Source organism: Mercenaria mercenaria, chromosome 19, assembly GCF_021730395.1.
Source record: "Mercenaria mercenaria strain notata chromosome 19, MADL_Memer_1, whole genome shotgun sequence".
NCBI classification, from domain to species: Eukaryota; Metazoa; Mollusca; class Bivalvia; order Venerida; family Veneridae; genus Mercenaria; species Mercenaria mercenaria.
In genome coordinates this window covers 29,031,760-29,047,995 of record NC_069379.1, presented here as the reverse complement: position 1 = coordinate 29,047,995, position 16,236 = coordinate 29,031,760, and the positions used below count along the sequence as shown (strand labels likewise).

Here is a 16,236-nt window from a genome sequence, read left to right as displayed (position 1 = left end):
GGTGTCTCGTGGTGGAAAAACAAAACAACACAAAATAAATAGTTTACGCAATGATGTATTCATAGAAAGCAACATTCTTAAAAGATTTCAATAAAAAATAAAGTCCACAAGTATGCGATGTTCTTTATTCAATTTTGCAACTAGTCTGAACAAGAATAAACCCTTAAATATAAACAGTATGTGTCAATGTTTTTGAAAGATAAAAAAGCACTTGACGTTGCCGAAGACTTTCTTTATATATTCATTTAAAGAATGTCTCCTTTTTATACTAGTAATTGCAGCAATCTTGCAAGACGTTTATTTTTGAATTTCTGTAGAAGCATATAGCGAATGTTAATATATCAATTTACAGACAACGTTAGTAAAGGGTAACTATAATATCAACTACACTTTGTTTACGAGAAGTTTATTCATGAATTGCCAAAAACAACGCTGGATTAATACATGAAAGAGCTATGACGTACACTACAAAACTTCACAGGTTTAGCCGTCCGATTGCTATGTGGAAACTAGGTCGTGTTAGTTTTTATAAAATATTGCAATAAACTCTACGAATGAAATAAAATAAAAATGTAAATTCTTAAGCTCTTAGTACGTATAACTGTTTACGCCGACTGAAATATGCACTCCGTCATTATTTACAACAAATACGATATATTCTATTTACGAACATACTTTCTGAATATACATTTTGTTATCTAAACTGAGTTGTCATTCTATATATCAGATGTCTTTGGTATTGAAACTTTGTATTATTTTTTTCTAATAAATGCAAACATCACCATTAGAAGGTTATCTCAACATACGGAATTAATACGAATAACTACACTCGAACACAAATGCGTCAAAACATTGAGTTTAACCAATATAAAAACAAAACTGAGTAACATACTGTTCACTTTTCTAAGGAAACATATATCTAGGAAAGTCTGAATTGTTAGTAATGTCAATTAAACACAACAGTTTGAGCAATATCATTTGATTTTAAGTTATTCACAAGCACAACTGGGAAGGAAGGCCATCTGTATCCAGTATCTGCGTAAATCTTGCTATGTGCGTATGCAGACTGAATAAACACTTTTTCGCCTGCTTTCATTATAGCCGGGGCACTTACAGAGCTAAAACTATATTGAATGCCTTCATACTCGGTTGTGATAGCAATTTCCTTGCCTTCATAGACGATTGAGACAACCATATAAGCTCCCTTTACATGACATATGTGTGCGCTGAAATAGTATAAGCCAGCAGTAGGTGCCGTGAAGTCTCCGGTGATATTGTTATATCCGCCGCCTGCGTTTAGAAGAACATGAGGAAACACAACCGTCTGATTTTCATTGTAGCTTCCCCCAGAGGTTGTATATGCGTTGAATGCAACTTTTTGTGTGTCGACTGGTGTTCCTGAAGAACAAAGTATTCAGTTATCTTTGTTTAGACAATAGTGGAAAATTGTAAGAGCAATGGCAAAATACTTATAACGGCTAGCTTTATGTTTGTTTTATGTATTGTGTGGTACAAGTAATGTGATTTTAGAATTATACATAAAATATTATAAAACATAATCTTCAGTATAGATTTTAAGGTAGTTCAGCACGTTTGATAAACCAGAAGTAATGACGTAAGGTCATTTATCCGGAAAAGGTAGAAACAATCTGGATTCGGTCTACGGAAGTGAAAATCGTTCTATGAACTAATGACAACCGGTGAGTAAATATACTGTAGAATCTGGTAAATAAGCGTATAAGATTAGAATAATTTTAGTGACACTTTTGGCGCCTATTTTTGATATGCGCTTTTACTTAGGCCAAAATCTATGCCCTTATATATGATATGCGCTTATAGACAAGCCGTATGCCGTGTTATACCCCTTGCATGTGCGGTACTGATTACAATAACGTTTGTAAAAGTCAACAATTTCTAATTTCTTTTCCTTAAACCAAAACTGAAACATCGAATAAGATTTGCGTTTATAATGTGTTTTATCTATAATTTTTCACAGAGTTATACAAAGAAGACACACGGTAACGACAACGCAAATAACTTTTCTGCTATCCAGATTTTCTGCAAATATGATTTCATATTGTGAACGATTAACCTTATACCAGAAACTAGACGTTACTAATAGACGCTAAACTCTTTTAACACCTATCGGTTATTCAGCAGATGAAAACACAAATCACCAGCATTCATGATTTACAACTTCTAGTATCTCAGTATAATGCTAGTAACGCAGCTGTTGTTTGTTTACTATTAATCGGATATGCGCTTATTTTCGCGACAAGATAGCGGTGAGAATATAACATGCTCTTATTATTCCATAAACATTAACAGTAAGGCTATATCCGCTTACTTTTCATACGCTTATATTCAAAATATGCGCTTATTTACCGGATTCTACAGTATTACAACAGCAACGCTACTGTCTTTCTAACGTTACACTAGGATGATAAAACATCTGACACATTGAATACTTCCAAACAAAAATGTATCACAATCAGCTTGAACTGCACAGATAGGTTTAAACATTCTCAAATATCTAAAAAGAAACACACGGTCCAAACATTTTCAATTAAATCCAGTAAAAGATCAACCACGACCCTATTTTTCCTATATGCCAAATTCTCAAAATAAATTCTGAAGTTTTGAAACAATCAATGTTTAATCAAATTTTAAAGAGTAGTAATGTAATTGATTCGAATGTGCAGAAGTACCTTAAGTACCGATAAGGAGTCTTGTAAAAGTTAACGTTATAGCATTTTCTGAAATACTGAAATATTCCATGAGGAAAGATTCGGGGAAAATAAGAAGTTACTTCCTCAGCTTTTACATATTAACACTTTAATTATAAGAGCAGGTATACGATAAAAAAAATTAAAAGTTTTATATGATAAATCAGGATCATATTATTACCAACTATCTCCTCCAGACTACTAGTCTTGTTTGCTAGTTCATTACGTATCTCGTTGTAGTCGTCTAACATCCTTTGTATTTTTTTTATTTTGGGCAGAAGACGATTCTTGCATTTCTTATCTACGATGTTTCAAAATAGACAAAACATTTTTTGTACAAATTTGTACAAAATATTTTCCTTTCTTTGTCCCATTTCTTCATTCTAGCTTCCATTCTAACCATTGTCTCTAACATTTCCTTGTCATATTTCAATTTTGAAAACACTGGTTCATCTTCTAGAGCGCCCGAGGAGCAACAAACGAACATCAAAATAAAATACGAAATCATGAAAACGGCCATAGTTCATCACATAGACTGTAGAATAGCAAACAGTGAATGAAGTATCAGAGAGCAACTGTAGTTTTATACTTTAAAACAGGATGTAAATATTTATGAAAATATGAAACCAACCAATCCTGTAGCATGAATGATGACTTGATTGCTTTGTACTGCTCTTGTCAGATAATTTTAAAAGATAATCGAAAAAGGAAGATTGGTAACTGACAAAGTCACACTAAAAGCACTTTTGTCATTGTTTATTCCTCTACCTTTCATTTTGAAAATACTATACTATATTTCAAACTTACGATGTTAGGTCGTAAAATTGTGACATGTAGCATTCATGAAAAAGAAACTTTAAAGTTATCACAATGGACTTTTCAACTGTACATAAAGGTATTGGCAAAGATGTTCAACTTCACAATTTGAAAATTCATCGTAACTGTTCTAGATCAATACTTTTGTTCTACATCTTTTCAATTAAGAAGTAAAACTGTTCAATAATATGCGCTATCTTGTGATTTGAGGGATATTTTATCACACCAGAGTTCATTTACAAAGACAATTACGCGAGGAATGAAATATGCTCCTTATACGTAGGTAACGTCTTTTAAATAATGTTGCAATAAACGAATCGGTCTTCAAGCACATTTCTGTTTAATATACTAACGTCCACGCTGTAAACAGATATTAAAATATTTTGATGTATGGACTATATTTACCCTGAAATATAAGTAAATGCTCTGTAGTTGGAGTTTCTGAGCTTTTTTTTTTTTTTTTTTTTTTTTTTTTTAATAATATGTGACATGATTTGTCTGCATTATGTTTAAACTTGTGTTACCATTCGCCACTTATATGTCACCTGTTGTGTTTATTTCACCATGGTTACCTGTACTTTAATTTCGAAACACTTCATAAATTAGGGAACATAATGCTTTGGCTTTTGGAGTAGAACATTTTGGTAATAAGCCTGAAACTAGTGAGCATAAAGCTTTGGCTTTGAAACACTTAAAAAATTGTTTTCCATTGTTTGAACATTTGGAAGCGTTTCAAAATAGACCTTCTTCGGTAACATCTACTGTTAATATGATGTTCCGTGCCAGATAAGACCACAAAGAAAAGCGATTATAGACTTTTAGCATTTTTGTTTGTTCAATTAACTTACAGAATGCATACAATGAGCACCTAGGAATATTTAACCAAAACCAAGTATGAACAATATATTAAAAACTTTTAACGCAATACTTCCCATAATTTGTTGAAATAAAATCGTTTTTAAATAAATCTTAATTAAAATCCACTAGTAATTTTAGTGTAGCCGAATACATCTGTGTTGGGTTTAAGGTCGTTCCGGCACAATTATAGGTCATGTGTCGACTTTCCAGCTTAAATGGCACAGGAAGGCACCAGGTGCGCTGTCGTGCGTACCTTGGTAGATTCATCGACATTCCATAAGCTAGCTAGATGGCTTCCTCAAAACGCCCCGAGTGAGACGTGTACCCACATTTGTGACGGGGCAAGTGATTTTAAGTCATCAAACTTAACAACTAACAAGAAGATGTAAGCTGTTAAGATAACCGGTTCAGGAAAGTATTTCCTTTGTATGACTGGAGTGTCAAGCACAAATTCCTTTGTTAACAAAAAATAAAGCATGTGTCAATTCTTGGAGATTTTGATATGGTCAGCATTATCAGAAGAAATAAAAACAGAAAATCGACCTACAGAATGATACCAATTGATTAAATTGTCCGAAATCAAAACATTAGTTACATATAGACCAATAGTGCTGCTAGTTAGGTTTCGTAGATTTAAATACCAGGATCGATCTGACGTTTGTTGAAAGGTACTTGATATAAAAGCTGGAAAATCATAACTTTCACTAAGTCATCCACAACCTTTCGAACAAAATTTTGAAAAGGATATGATGGCAAATTGATACTCGAATACCGAGTGAAAAATAGGGTCCTGTTGCAGAGTAAATATATGTTTTGGCTTTGTCATATAGAATTTCCGTCCATGAAAATTTCAATAATTTGCAATGCTATCAGGGCAGATTCAAAATTCACTGTGACCATTGAAATATATATATGTTGTATTTAAAGACCAGTTGTGTTAAGGGACTGAGTTTTATATTTCCCTTAGGTGGTCAGGTTGTACCGTTGAAATTTCAAGATAATATACTTTCAGACAATATTTGAAGAACTAAAGCTATCATTTATGTAATTGCACGCAACGTACCGAGACAACCGTTAATCATCAAATGCTTGTTAATACTGTAGAGGTCGCATTTATGATCCTATCTTAATGAAACTTAGTCAGAATGTTTCTCATGATGATCTTTACGCTATGTTTGAATCTGACTCAAAACAACATCACCCGGTCATATCAAAGGAAAAGCCCGTTAATACTCTTAGAGTCTGTAGTCCCATTTACTCTTGTGAGCGATCCAGGGTCATCATTACCATCTCTTTTTTGTTGTTGTTGTTATTTTAGTCCTTTATGGCATTAGCTTTTGTTTATAATTTGATTGTTATTTCAATCCAAATTTGTTGAAAGTTTACATAACTGTCCGAACCTCTTGTGTCTGAAATATATGTGTTCGAAATTTGTACAGTTAAACACAATTGTCAAGGTACATAGTTTCCATATCCATAAGCATCGCATAATTGACGTTAACTGTATTTCATTATCACATAAAATTGGATGTATTCCAAAAAAAATGCGAAATTTGTAATAACCGCCCATAGGATTTTTTCTTCTAATAAAGCTTTTTTTTACGAAAGTATAACTCAGTTCAGTTCAATAACTTTAAATTGTTAATAATAACGATTATATTTTAAAAAATACAATGCATTTCTTCATATTCAATGGAATTGTTAAACTGTAGGTAATATATTGGAAGTGTATAGAAGGTGTATTGAACTATGGGGCCCACCTGGACTTCAGTAAAATTTAACTTTTTGAATGTATCAACTGAATGATACAAGTTTGCCGTTTTCAATCACAGTCATCACATATAGACTCACAATGTCTTAATGCTATTACCAAAAATAAAGCTATATCATTTACATAAATTAAATTCGTGGGGTCGTGAGGGGAACAGGACAATGCTTTTAGTCCCATTTATAAACCGGGATACTAACGAGATAGAAATATTGTAAATAAATTAAACATGTTTCTTCCTGATGAATATCACCTCAAAAACATTGTCAACAGATTATAAACATATTTAAATGGGCAAGCCTCATCGTCTACATGAAAAATCAAATTCTGCAGTCTAAGAAAGACCCGTGGTGACATTTCAACTTCATTATTTCACGATTTCTGCTTCATGATTTCACGATTTCCACTTCATGAATTCACGAATTCACGATTTCTGTTTCCAGATTTCACGATTTCCACTTCATGAATTCACGATTTCACGATTTCATGAATTCGTTCACGTTTTCACGAAAAAACTTCACGATTTCTTGATTTCACGATTTCTGGATTTCACGATTTCTTTATTTCACGATTTCGATTTCTGGATTTCACGATTTCTTTATTTCACGATTTCCACTTCATTAATTCACGATTTCACGATTTCTGCTTCCTGAATTCACGATTTCCACTTCATGAATTCACGATTTTACGATTTCCATTTCATGGATTCACGATTTCACGAATTCACGAAAAAACTTCACGATTTCTTGATTTGACGATTTCCACTTCATGAATTCACGATTTCTGCTTCCTGAATTCACGATTTCCACTTCACGAATTTACGATTTTATTAATTCACGATTTTTCGAAAAAAACTTCACGATTTCTTGATTTCGCGATTTCATGATTTCACGATTTCTTGATTTCACGATTTCCACTTCTTGAATTCACGATTTCACAATTAAACTTCGCGATTTCATGATTTCTTGATTTCACTTGTTCTATTTGGCCTATCCATTCCGTTACTCTCCATTCAATGAAGTGTAAACATAATGAATGGTCTGGGTTAAAGAAGATGAGTTTATACTCCTGCATACGTCTGTGTGGAGGTTGGGGAGGGATATTGGTGCCTGTACCAACACAGTATTGGGTACTTTCAACACTAAAACATGTATGAACAAAATAAGATTCCCAAGTACCTTTACTGTTTTAGACAATTCCAAAATATATAAGTATGTTTATTATGCCCACGCCATGTATGGCGACGGAGCATTAAGCCTTGCAGTTGTCCGTCCGTCAGTCCGTTGTTTTGGAATCCGTCTTTCCGACTATAGACACATTGGTTTCTGTTCATTTAAAAGAGAGTGCTTGCATGGATTGAATTTATATTTTGTATGTATATCCTTTCCACGCCTGTAACGTCTATGCCGCTTTTTTACATTTTAAACGGCCCTACTCTTGATCAACTCAGTTTGCATACCATTTACACAGCAGGTGGCAATAGCTTACATGTGAATAAGATGCAACGCTTTTCATTTAATAGCACAAAGATGAGGAGCTTACTAAAACCGAAAAAAGGGACTGGAACAATTTCACATTTTAAGCAATAATGCATTCTAAAAGTATTGTTTGTTAGTCTATTTCCTCATCAGTTGAGGCATTTTCGGCCAGTTTTCACTTTCAGTGCCTAAACATGGTTGTACAATTATATAACACGCCATCTTACATGTAGCGAATATCACCCGCGGTTTTCTACGTCATACATCAGTCATGTGACTAATAAAATCGCGAAAAGTTGAAATTGTACTATAATTATGAAATCGTGAAATCGTGAAATCGTGAAATTTAATGGTGAAATCGTGAATTCGTGAAATCAAGAAATCGTGAATTCGTGAAGTTTAATGTTGAAATCGTGAAATCGTTAATTCATGAAGTGGAAATTGTGAAATCGTGAATTCGTGAAGTGGAAATCGTGAATTCGTGAATTCATGAAGTGGAAATCGTGAATTCGTGAATTCATGAAGTGGAAATCGTGAAATCGTGAATTCATGAAGTGGAAATTGTGAAATCGTGAATTTGTGAAGTGGAAATCTTGAATTCGTGAAATCGTGAATTCATGAAGTGGAAATCGTGAACTCATGAAGTGGAAATCGTGAAATCGTGAACTCATGAAATGGAAATCGTGAAATCGTGAATTCATGAAGTGGAAATCGTGAATTCAGGAAGCAGAAATCGTGAATTCATGAAGTGGAAATCGTGAAATCAAGAAATCGTGAAATCAAGAAATCGTGAAATCACGAAATCGTGAAATCAAGAAATCGTGAAATCACGAAATCGTGAAATCAAGAAATCGTGAAGTTTTTTCGTGAAATCGTGAATTCGTGAAATCGTGAATTCATGAAGTGGAAATCGTGAAATCAGGAAGCAGAAATCGTGAATTCGTGAATTCATGAAGTGGAAATCGTGAAATCAGGAAGCAGAAATTGTGAAATAATGAAGCTGAAATGCCACCACGGGTTTTTCGTGAGCTCGGGTATTACGTAACTATAAAGGCGATTAGCCAGGATATTGAACATGTTGTTTTCTTCTATGTTTTAGTTCTTCACCTTATTTCATGAGCGTTTCTAACACTTTAGACACTTTAGAGAGTTTAATATTATGCTATAAAAATGTAATAATTAGAAAAAAATACGAGTATTTTTATATATTTTATTTCAAAGCAACGAAATCACTGTTTTGTTTTTTTAAAAGACAAAAGTTACAAGCTTCAGTTGTATTTTCAATATTGTCCGTCTAATAAACATTTTGTCATGTTTACTTATTTTTAATTTGAAATAATTAGGACTGTTTCTTATACCTGAAGAACTTAACATTAATCTGAAATTTTCTCAACAACAAGTCATACAGAGTATATTTTTCACAGTTATGCCGGTAATAACCTTGACATTGTATATTTATTTGGGTTGCTTCTTCCTGATTACTATCTCTTAAGTTTGTCATTTTGAAACAGTCAAATAACGTTCGTAGTTATTGTTTATAACATTCTTTGTCACTTTACTGTTTATTGAACAAAAGAAAATATTTCAAAATAGATATATTTTGAAAATGTATTATTTAATTTCAGTAAAATACATTTGTTTTGCAGCTTTTTTTTTTTTTACAGATTTTAGAGTCAGCATAAGTGTAATTTAGTTAATATAATAATTTATATATTTTTTAGTTTTACAAAGCCTTAATTTAGTGTTAAACACAACCAGACGAAGTTGTAATCAGCGAGAAGATCACTATAAACAAAAACTAAGTATTGTAAATATAGCTCTGGTTATCTTCAGTTTTTAACAAAGAGTTATTTTAACTTTTTCGCATGTTAACTTGTTCATTCATGATATCTAAAGCTGTAAATACTCTTAAGATCTTTTTTCTTTTTTTTTTAAAAAAAAGCTAACTTGTCAAAATAAACAGGTCATGTTGAAATCAGACATCTACTTATTTACATGTATAACACATTTTGTGCGCGGGGTGGATGTTATCACTTAGTAAAAGTAATTTAACTTTTCCGAACCTTCAAAATAAAAATCATAAAACTATCAAATAAATTTGAATAATTATGACACTGATATTTATTCTGTCAACCATTAAATATTGCTTTCAATGAAACTGACTTGGTTGTTGCGGAACGAGGAAATCAGGCTAATGAAAATACTAACTTACTTGGTTACTTGCAATGTTTAGGCCTATACTTATAAGGGTATATTTAATATTAATACTGGCAAACAATAAGGATTCTGTCATCGTAACGGACAGTAACAAAACTCACAGATCAGAGCTGGTCAATACTATACCGTTTCAAACCTATATTTCAATCTTCAGTTTACTACACTATAGGTATTAGAGTGTTTTTACGGTCACACGTCGTATTTCACATTCATTGCCAAAACCACTTGAACACATACGCACAAGTCATGATAATGCAGGCATTTAGATTTCTGTTTACATATTTTTTATTCCGTTCAATGCATTATTCTAAAGTTTGCCAATATCTTTAACATCAATTACGATACTCCAATTTTAGCATTTGGTGCAATTTATATCAATTAAAAAGAGTAAATTGCACAAATAGTTTGGTGTCATCGCTGAGTCCCTTTATTTTACATTATCAAAATTAGACAGCTACACATGTACTGTATTTTTAAACTATAAGAATCAAACTCATGAAAAAGATTCTAAATAATTTCGTCAAACATTATAAAGTCATTGATCAATTTTTATTTCATTTGAACAAATTTTCATTTTACCGTATTTTATTCTAAGATTATGTCATTATGTTGTTTGTGATTTCATTTCGTTATTTAAAGTGCATATCGAAAATTTACGTTATCTATAACTAGCTTATAAGTACACCAATAAGACAATCGTACTATAATATAAAAAATGATGCTGCCTCTTCCTGATTGTTATCGTTACAAATATGTTGAACCATATTCAGTACAGAAATTGACGTTAACACCATTTCCGCAAAAGTCCGTAAATATAAACATATTAACCAGCCCGCTAAGTGCAATAGGGAAAGTGCAGATTTTTGGATCGTGGGGTCGTGAGTATGATCCTTGGGCGAAGCGTATGACATTGTACTCCGTAACAATTTGATAAAAGGCTTTATGTCTGAAACCGTTCGTTGCCCCATTCGTGATTCATGTGGGGAAATTGACAGTTTCTTACTGAGAACAGATTTGTGTTGGTACAGAATCCAGGAACACTGGCCGTTGTTGCATGACTGAAAAATCTGTTGAATACGGCGTGAAACCCAAAACAAGTAAGTTGTTAACTGTTAGGATATAGCGTCGCAAAAAAAGAAGAGAAAATGAATGTCTGTTGCAAAAAGAATTTGATATTCTACAGAAAGTCTCACGACAGGGGCTGTAAAAAGTCCAGAGGGCCAGCACGTCGCACATGTAGGACAGATCAGCACAGCATACGATGCTTTATTTAAGACTGTGATTCTTCAGAAACGACAAGAAACAATGAAAAACGCGATAAAGCACAAAACTTAAGTGTCATTCATTAGCCAATGACAGGAAAATATATATCTGTAACATGTTATTAAGCAATATTTCATCGAGTTGTTATCTTAAATGCAAACACATTGTGTTTATTCTGTTGACCTGCTACTAAACTGCGGTAGATATTGACCATAGGTACTGTTGGAATTGATTATTGGAATAACACAAAATTGTAGTAACATAGTGACGCAGTAGGTATAAGTAATTTGTAGATAATAAATATCAAATGTTATGAGCTATTGTTTACATTATTTCAAAATCATTCTGAAAATATGGTATAAATTCATCTTATGTTACAATTGTTTTGTAGGAGAAAATAAAAGACAATCCATTTTTAAATTATATATGCATTAATCAAAAACAATACGAAACAATACGAGGATTTCTGTAAACTAATGTTTCTTGTTTTTTCTTTCTTTTTTTCTTTTTTTTTTTTATAAATAAGTTGAAATAGAAAGCCTCCAAGACTTTAAGGATTAAATTTTGTTATAAGACTATTTGTAATTAGCACACAATAACTGAAGTTTCACGTTGTGGTAACATTTCCTATCGAACATGCAAGCTGAGAAACATACGATCTAACGACACTTTGAATAAAAATATATTTATTTTTGTTTACCGTTTCATGATGAGTTCCCAACTTAGATGTATTGATTCGTATTTGTTATACTAGTATGTATTGATTAGCATTGCACGTACAGAAACATAATATGTGCGTTTTGTAGCCTGCAAGACAATTGTATTAAATAATTATTAATAAGTAAGTAAAAGTTATTTATAACATTGTGTTTTTGTTGTTGTTGTTTGTTTGTTTTTTGGAAGGGGGTGGGTAGGGGTGTATGTGGTGAATATTCGTATATAACATATATTCGTACATAATACAAAATTGTGTAAATTATAGTTCGATTTTTGCATCACGAATTACAATATATATTACAACATATTACCTTCTGCCAAGAAGATGGGATTTGAATTTACTGTGATTATAACAGCATAAATAGATATAATTTCAGCTGAAAACTACTAACTGAAGGTGGAACAAGCCTTTCTACCTGACAATAAGTAACAGTGGTAAACATTTATCTCAATGCTGATCTCCAATACTTTGTCGACTGTGTCATTTTCAGTTAAAAGGTGTATTTTTTTCCGTATCTTCCCTAATTTTTCGGTGACATATTGAATCCAATTAAAGACCCGCAACAGAATAGTTGTATTTTTTTTGTGTTTTAATGATGGTAATTATTATAATACAGGATTTGCATATATCAGAAATAAACTTTCTAGTGACAAATTGACTGGAGTGTGATATAGGCCAGGCGACGTGCTTAAAGACGCGCTACAGAATGTAATCATTTGTACTTCCATGATAATAATTATACACGTTGTGCATAGAAAAAAGGAAAATACAATAATCTAGTTAAAAATTGACAGTGACCTATGTTAGGCCAAGACAATGTTTAATATCAAAGATTTTATTACACTTATGCAGCAGTTCTTGATGGATTAAGTTGAACTCAGACCAAAATTTGTCTTAACAGTACAGGATGGTTATTTATTTATACTAAAAAGAGACTGACTGAATAGGTTTGCAGATGAAGTTGTGTAAAAACAATTTTATTCAAGAAGGACCTGAAGTGTCCACCTGCCGCTTTGTATAGCTTTGTTATTGCAGTATTTTCAGAATGATTTTCATGAAGTTCATGTCGGAGGAAAAAGTAGGTCACTAGCTTGTGGCGGGTCTTAAATGTAGTTTTTAGTATTCTCAGTATTACTTGATGTTCTTTGGTTATCTTTACTCCACAGTTTGCTTCTAAAGTGGAAGACGGATATTTATCTATGTTTTGAAAGTATACTGGAAAGGGATAAAGACTAAATAATTAAGCAGATGAAATTGTGAAAACACATTAAGTCAGAAAGGGCCTAAACTGTCCACAGGAGACAGGGGAGCGGTGGTCTACTGGATATGGTGTCGGCCCCTAAATCCAGGGGTCGTGGGTTCGAGCCCGACTGGGGTCAAGACCATGACATCTCATATGACACCAGTACTGGCTTTTCCAGGAAGCGTACTCGAGAGTGGTTCCAATAAGCTTGAAGCTTTCAAAGCACTCGAGCTAAGACAATGTAGTATAAACTAAATTGTCCACATGTCAACTTGCAGGATAGCAGTTTTATACCTGTATTGCTAAAATGATTTTCATCAAGTTTATTTCGAAGGGAAAGTAAGTCACTTGGTTGTAATGGGTCTTTTAAGTATTTTTATTGTGGAGGACGACAGAAAGCTGACCAAATATCCCACAAGTTGTTTTTTGCTATTTTAATTTAGTTCCTTTGCCGTAATTGATCCACTCTCGAGGCCGCTTCCTTAAAAACCCAGTACTGCTGGTATGAGAACGCATTGTTGTGATCTCGGTTGGGCTAGAACCCGCAGTCACTGGTTTGAGCCCCCGACACCTTACCAACTCGACAACCGCAACCCTTATCCTACGGATAAGGTACAATGTCAATCGTGGTATTCGACGATGCAACAAATTGCTTTGTTATACAAGTTGTGTATTTTTGTCAAGATATGCAACACCTATAAAAAACGCAGAATAACAAACTTTTCAATCATCAGTTTATTAAATAACAGCACATATATTAATGATTCTAAGGAATTAAAGATTATGATATAGGCACGATAACACACGTTAACATGTTTTGAGTCTGTTATACAAAACAAGTTTTTAGACGGAAAAGTAGCATGTTGTGTGCATATAGAGAAATATTTTGAAATGTCAACAAACAAGCAGATATGAACATTCTTAAAAGTGATAAATGCATTTACACTTTGCAAATAAAATACTTTTCAACATCTGATTTGAACTATTGCTCTCTAGATTATGCGTATAAATTTGATTTGAATTTGCTACCCACATTATCTCATGTAATTAGCATCTATTTGAAATGATATTTTCTTCTGAATGCCGTCATTGAACCATGTTTGTCTTATCTAGGTGTTGACAGGTAGCTGATGTTGCTAAAGAGCTATTAAAATCGTGTTTTGAGTATATATTAATACATATAATTCAAACTAGAAATGTTAAGTTATAACATTCATACAAATACAATTTATACAATTTTGTTATTACTCTGCATGTCTTAGTCAATATTCATCATTGTCTAAGTAGAAAAACAAAAAGATAAGAATTAGGGATTTCTTATATTTCTAAATAAAAAAACAACAGTTTTATGGATTATTTATCCTACACTTCCATAGATCAAACAAATGAAAACTATATCTATCGGCCACTCATGTAATACTGAACCATAGCAATTCATGTGTAAAATTTGAAGAAAACATTCTTATATGGGCCCGGAAGTACAAAAGATGTGCTAGATACGTGGTTAGTTTTCACAACAAACAATCAGTTTAAAAATTCAAATCTTAGAATTACTTGTATAAATTTGAATATTTTTAAGATTATAAATAAACTTCCACGCGTATAATATCAATTAAAGCAATATTCATTATTCTGACTTTATTAGTTTAAAAGTACATGTATTTACATAATTATTTTGTCAAAAAAGATGTGTTAGTTAAATAGGTAAATAAATAAACCTAAGACAACAATTTTCGCTTTCTCTACAAACTTTATAATATAGACAAAACCTTCACAATATTATTTCGTCGAGCAGTTTCTTATCATAACATGATACATGCTTACATTGTAAACGTTCGTAACAAAAAGGAGCTCTAAATCTGTAATAAAACCTGTAATAAATTACATATTATGTTATTTTGAACATGAACTAATAAACATTGTCCAGTGAAACAAGCAAACTTACGTGAAGTTAGTCAATGCCGAAAAACGGAAGTTACATTTAGATTTTTAAGCGGTAACTGCTTTACATACGATACTCTGCACCTCACTTATTTACAAGAAATCCAGAGAAAGATGGCCACCTGTAATCAGAATCTGCCTGCATTTTGCTTGATCCATAAGATGACTTTATGAACACTTTTTCATTAACATTCATAATAGCAGGTACACTGAGAGAGCTGCAGCTTTCAGCAGAGCTCTCGTACTCGGTTGTGATTGCAATTTCCTTTCCTTCGTGGACAATTGAGGCAACCATATATTGACCTTTGATATGGCAGATATGTGCACTAAAATGGTATAAGCCAGCAATAGGTGCTGTGAAGTCTCCGGTGTCCTTGCTATAACCACCACCTTTATTTAGTAGGACATTAGGGAATATGATCTTCTGGTTGTCGCTGTAGCTTCCCCCAGACGTTGTGTATGCGTTAAATGCAATTTTTGGTGTTTCTGAAAACAATTTATGTCAAAATGTTTATTTTAGATAAAAATAAAAATGGAAATTTAAAGAAAAAATAATATCACCCCGTATAACGTCAGGCACCAGTGTTATGTCTTGCTAGAATAACTCAGAGACAGTATAAATATTAAAATATGCCTAATCCATATTGTAGGTGGATGACGAGACCTAAAAATGTTGACTTGATAAAGTATTTAGATACATTCTACGACTGACGGAAAAAAGATAATGTAAAAAATAACACTACAGTTTTTCAGTCATTTTAAAAGCAAATATACAAGAAAAAATTCTAAAGAGTTTTCAGTACAGTCAAAATTTATAGGTTTACCTGCTAATTCTTCCAGGTGATTAGTCCTGTTTGTTATATCATCGCGTATGTCTTTGTAGTCTTCAAACATCATCTGTAACTTTTCATTTTGGGCAGAAAACGATTCTTGCATTTCTTCCCTACGATGCTCCAAAATAGACAAAACATTCTCTTCGAATATTTTTCTTTCTTTGTCCCATTGCTTCATTCTAGCTTCCATTCTAACCATTGTCTCCAACATTTCCTTGTCATATTTCAATTTTGAGAACACTGGCTCATCTTCTAGAGCGCCCAAGGAACAACAAACGAATAGCACAAAAAACACGAAATCAAGAAAACAGCCATTTTTCTTCACAGAGACTGTAGAATAGCAAACAGTGAATGAAATATCAGTGAGCAGCTGTA

The 16,236-nt window shown here is 32.7% G+C and overlaps 2 protein-coding genes across 2 annotated transcripts; both read right to left on the bottom strand.

The window, feature by feature from the left end:
• On the bottom strand, positions 1–3,048 carry LOC128551091 (complement C1q subcomponent subunit B-like). Its single transcript, XM_053531455.1, has 2 exons — positions 2,908–3,048; positions 1–1,398 (listed from the first exon to the last, which is right to left on the bottom strand). The coding sequence occupies exons 1-2, from the start codon at positions 2,975–2,977 to the stop codon at positions 947–949; spliced, it is 522 nt and encodes a 173-aa protein (XP_053387430.1). The 5' UTR covers positions 2,978–3,048; the 3' UTR covers positions 1–946.
• A 10,754-nt stretch (positions 3,049–13,802) lies between these two features.
• Positions 13,803–16,236, bottom strand: LOC123542626 (cerebellin-3-like). The gene is made up of 2 exons (XM_045328553.2): positions 15,853–16,236; positions 13,803–15,514 (listed from the first exon to the last, which is right to left on the bottom strand). Exons 1-2 carry the CDS (start codon positions 16,070–16,072, stop codon positions 15,114–15,116), a joined length of 621 nt encoding a protein of 206 aa, XP_045184488.2. The 5' UTR covers positions 16,073–16,236; the 3' UTR covers positions 13,803–15,113.